At 39.4% G+C, this 3,385-nt stretch overlaps 1 protein-coding gene across 1 annotated transcript; it reads left to right on the top strand.

The window, feature by feature from the left end:
- The first annotated feature begins 2,380 nt into the window (after nucleotides 1–2,380).
- Nucleotides 2,381–2,757, top strand: LOC143890865 (protein transport protein Sec61 subunit gamma-like). Its single transcript, XM_077395546.1, has 2 exons — nucleotides 2,381–2,474; nucleotides 2,642–2,757. The coding sequence occupies exons 1-2, from the start codon at nucleotides 2,381–2,383 to the stop codon at nucleotides 2,755–2,757; spliced, it is 210 nt and encodes a 69-aa protein (XP_077251661.1).
- The last annotated feature ends 628 nt before the right edge of the window (nucleotides 2,758–3,385 follow it).

Below are 3,385 nucleotides of genomic sequence, written 5' to 3'. Positions count from 1 at the left end.
TCATCTTAAAATCTCTAAAGCACCTTCATCTTTGTGTGTGTTTGGGAGACCCGCCCGGTCTCATTCTCTCGTTAGTCCTCTTTGTGCGCCGTTTGGTTTTGGAAGAACGCCCTACTCGGCTTGGCTCCATACCCCTACCTTTATGGGTATTGGGTTGCACATTTGTTGCACCCTAGGGCTAGGTAGCTGTCCGGCCCGGCTGGGTGTTTTACCTCTGCCAAATGTGCAAATTCGTGTTTCCTTTTCTTTTAGAGAGTCTTTGACTCATCTATCCTTTAGTTGGTGTTATTGGAGTCTTTGACTCATGTTTCCATTTCTTTTAGAGAGTCTTTGACTCATTCGTTCTTTTGTTGTATTACTAGGAAGTCTTTGACTCATTGGTTCTTCTGTTGGCGTTATTTGGGAGTCTTTGACTCATTCCTCCTCTAAGTTGTAGTATTAGAGAGTCTCTGACTCATTTGTTCCCCTCTTTAGTGTTGTTAGTTCGGAGTTTCTCCTTTAGAGTTGTTGATTACTTCGCTTTGATTAGAGGCTAACTCAGTCTTATTAAAGCTTTGCTTGCTTGGGATCTTGGATCGTTTTCTCTCTTCTTGGGACGCTATCTTTCTTGTTGTGGTTCGTCTCTTTGAGGCGTTAGTTGCTTGTTTGGGGTTTCCCCTTTTTACTTTAGGGCTTTGCCCTAGTTTATGGTTATGCTTGTTTGTTCTCTGTAAGAGTGAATTCATCTAAAGGTCCTGAGCATTGGAAAAGCTTTAAAATCCAAAAACATTGGAAATTTAAAACTCAAAAACATTTGAAAACCTCTAAAAAGCCAAAAGTGTTGAGTGTTTTAGAAATAACAATTAGGAGAGTTCGTTTCGAACTACGTTGGCTTGATCCTCTTCCGAGGTACGTAGTGCAGCTTGGGATTTATATCCCAAGTCCAGCCAAACTTTTTTGTAAATAACTGTTTTAAACCTTCTTCAAAAACCTTTAAAATCTTGTTTTCAAAAGATCTTCCTCTAGAGTTAGGAGTTTCTCCTAGATAGAGAGTTTTAGAGTTAGGATTTTTTTTTGATAGGTTATTTGATTGTTTGTTTGCTGTGTGCTTGTTTTAGAGTTAGGGGTCTGTCCTAGAGTTATAGGAGCGCCTCCGTCCGGTCAGTCGGCGATCCACATCGCCGAGTGATGACTAGAGTAGGATACGCTAGTCCACCCTTGGTTTTCCTTAGGAAATACAGCCTAGTCACACATAGATTGTAAGAACCACCTGCATTAGCTTAGGGCTAATCTGCATTTAGTTAGGGCATATGGGTGTCATAAAATCCACAATTCACTGAAATTTAAATAATCGTACAAGAAACTTTAATAACCGGTTCGGTCTTTTAGATCGAGTCTAGGATAGAAGTCTAGGTGTCTTAGGCATCCTAGCTTAGAATAGGCGCGAAGAACTACGTTGCCTTGATTCTCGTGGATGCGGGGATACGTAGGCTTCTTTGGATGAATACCAGACCATCCGAGGACTCAGGCTAATAATTTAGAGTCTTAGGATTTGTTATGTAGTCATCGTATATTTTGATGTGTTTTCTTACTTTCTAGTACTGATCCTATACCTTTAGCTATAGCTTGCATGTGTTTGCATATCAGAAATTAGATCATAGGGTGCATGTCACGTAGTTCGCACATTAACAGAGAGTTGAATGAGCCATTTAAAATGAATTTAAAAGAGTTAACTTTTGGAATTGAAGACCGATTATCGAGCAGGAATGATGCATGTGGTGGATAAATCCCCATACCTTCCATTCTTGTAACCAGGTAGCGAGTCTAGATTTCTGGTTAATTATGGGTCCTAGATCCCACATCTAGGTGGCGACTCTGTCAGTCTCTTTTGTGTGGAATTCGGATTGCCTTAGTGATCCCAAGTTCACATAAAAGATGAATTAAAATCAATAATAAAAGGCACACGCCAATCGCGTGGGTACGAGAGACCAAGAGATAGTGCGTGGCGGCTCGCGCCCCACACCCCTCTCGCGGGATCGGGTCCCACACCAACGCAACGTTTGATATAGGTGGTGATAAATTCGCACCCTCTGTGGGATAATTCGCACCACTGTAAAGGAGGGAATGTGGCAGACTTTAACGCCTAAAGTGGTGCAAACTATCCTACAGAGAAAGCGAATTTATCATCTCTCTTGATATAATGTCTCATACTGAGTCATCTAGTCAGAAAAATCAAAGGGAGTTTCTCTTAAATAAGTGAAAAAAGTAGGGAGTTTGTGGTAAATAGCGTCAAACTACTATAAAACGCGTCAACATAAGGCTTCTTTCTTTACATAGTCATACAATTCTCAAATTTCTCCTTCTCCTCTCAGATCTAGGGTTTCTTCTCCTCCTTCTGAAAATGGAGGCCATAGATTTAGTGGTCGATCCTTTGAGAGAATTCGCCAAGGACAGCTACCGCCTCGTCAAGAGATGCCACAAACCAGATCGGAAAGGTAAAATTACAGTCCGATTGCTCTTTCTATCGATTATTCTTTTTTTTTGAATTTTTTGATCAAATCTTCGAAATATCATGTGGATCTTCGAAATTTAAAATCTCTCGTTAATCTTTTTATTTTTTTCCCTCCTCGATTTGGTTTTGAAATCGCTCAATACGGTGTAGAATTCACGAAAGTTGCGTTTCGTACTGCGATCGGGTTCGTTGTGATGGGATTTGTAGGGTTTTTCGTGAAGCTGATCTTTATTCCAATCAACAATATCATCGTAGGTTCTGTCTAGGTAAGGATCCCAAATAACCCTAACTTTTCTTTTCTTTTTTGAATGGACGATTACTTTTCTCATTCATTTATTTTTAACTGTTGTTGAAATATTGGCATGGATGTGAGGAATTCTGTCATTATTTCATTTTTTTTTTTTTAGTTCAAGGATGAGAATGTAGAAATATTACCACTATTGTAGCTGATTGGAAGATTTGGGTTATCACATGATTAGCAATTTTAATTGATAATCAAATTTTGAAGCTGTTTGGAATTTTATTTTATTTTATGAAATTGTTGAAATTAGCTGAATGCCTGTGCGGGATGCACGTGTTAAGATAGTATTTTTAGAATTAGTCTATAGAGTTCAATTATGGACGCATTAAAGCAAGGTTATTAGATACTGAAGGGAAACCCACATGCAAGTTTCCTTGCATGAATTAGTGGACCAATCGCTAATTGTGGTTGCTCCCTTTGGCATGAGCGAACCTGTTTTGGAATGGGTTAGGAATGAGGGGTAATATCCATTTATTGTAGCCTAGGAGGGACTCATGGCTAAATAATGGATGCAAAACTGAAATATTCTCCATTACGAATAGACGAAAACCATCGGCACAGTCTTGCAGAATTATAAGATAGTTAGAGGAGAC

This window comes from Tasmannia lanceolata, unplaced genomic scaffold, assembly GCF_043159265.1.
Source record: "Tasmannia lanceolata isolate RefF3 unplaced genomic scaffold, GAP_Taslan_0.1 ptg000013l, whole genome shotgun sequence".
Taxonomy (NCBI): domain Eukaryota; kingdom Viridiplantae; phylum Streptophyta; class Magnoliopsida; order Canellales; family Winteraceae; genus Tasmannia; species Tasmannia lanceolata.
This window is presented reverse-complemented; position numbering and strand designations above follow the sequence as displayed.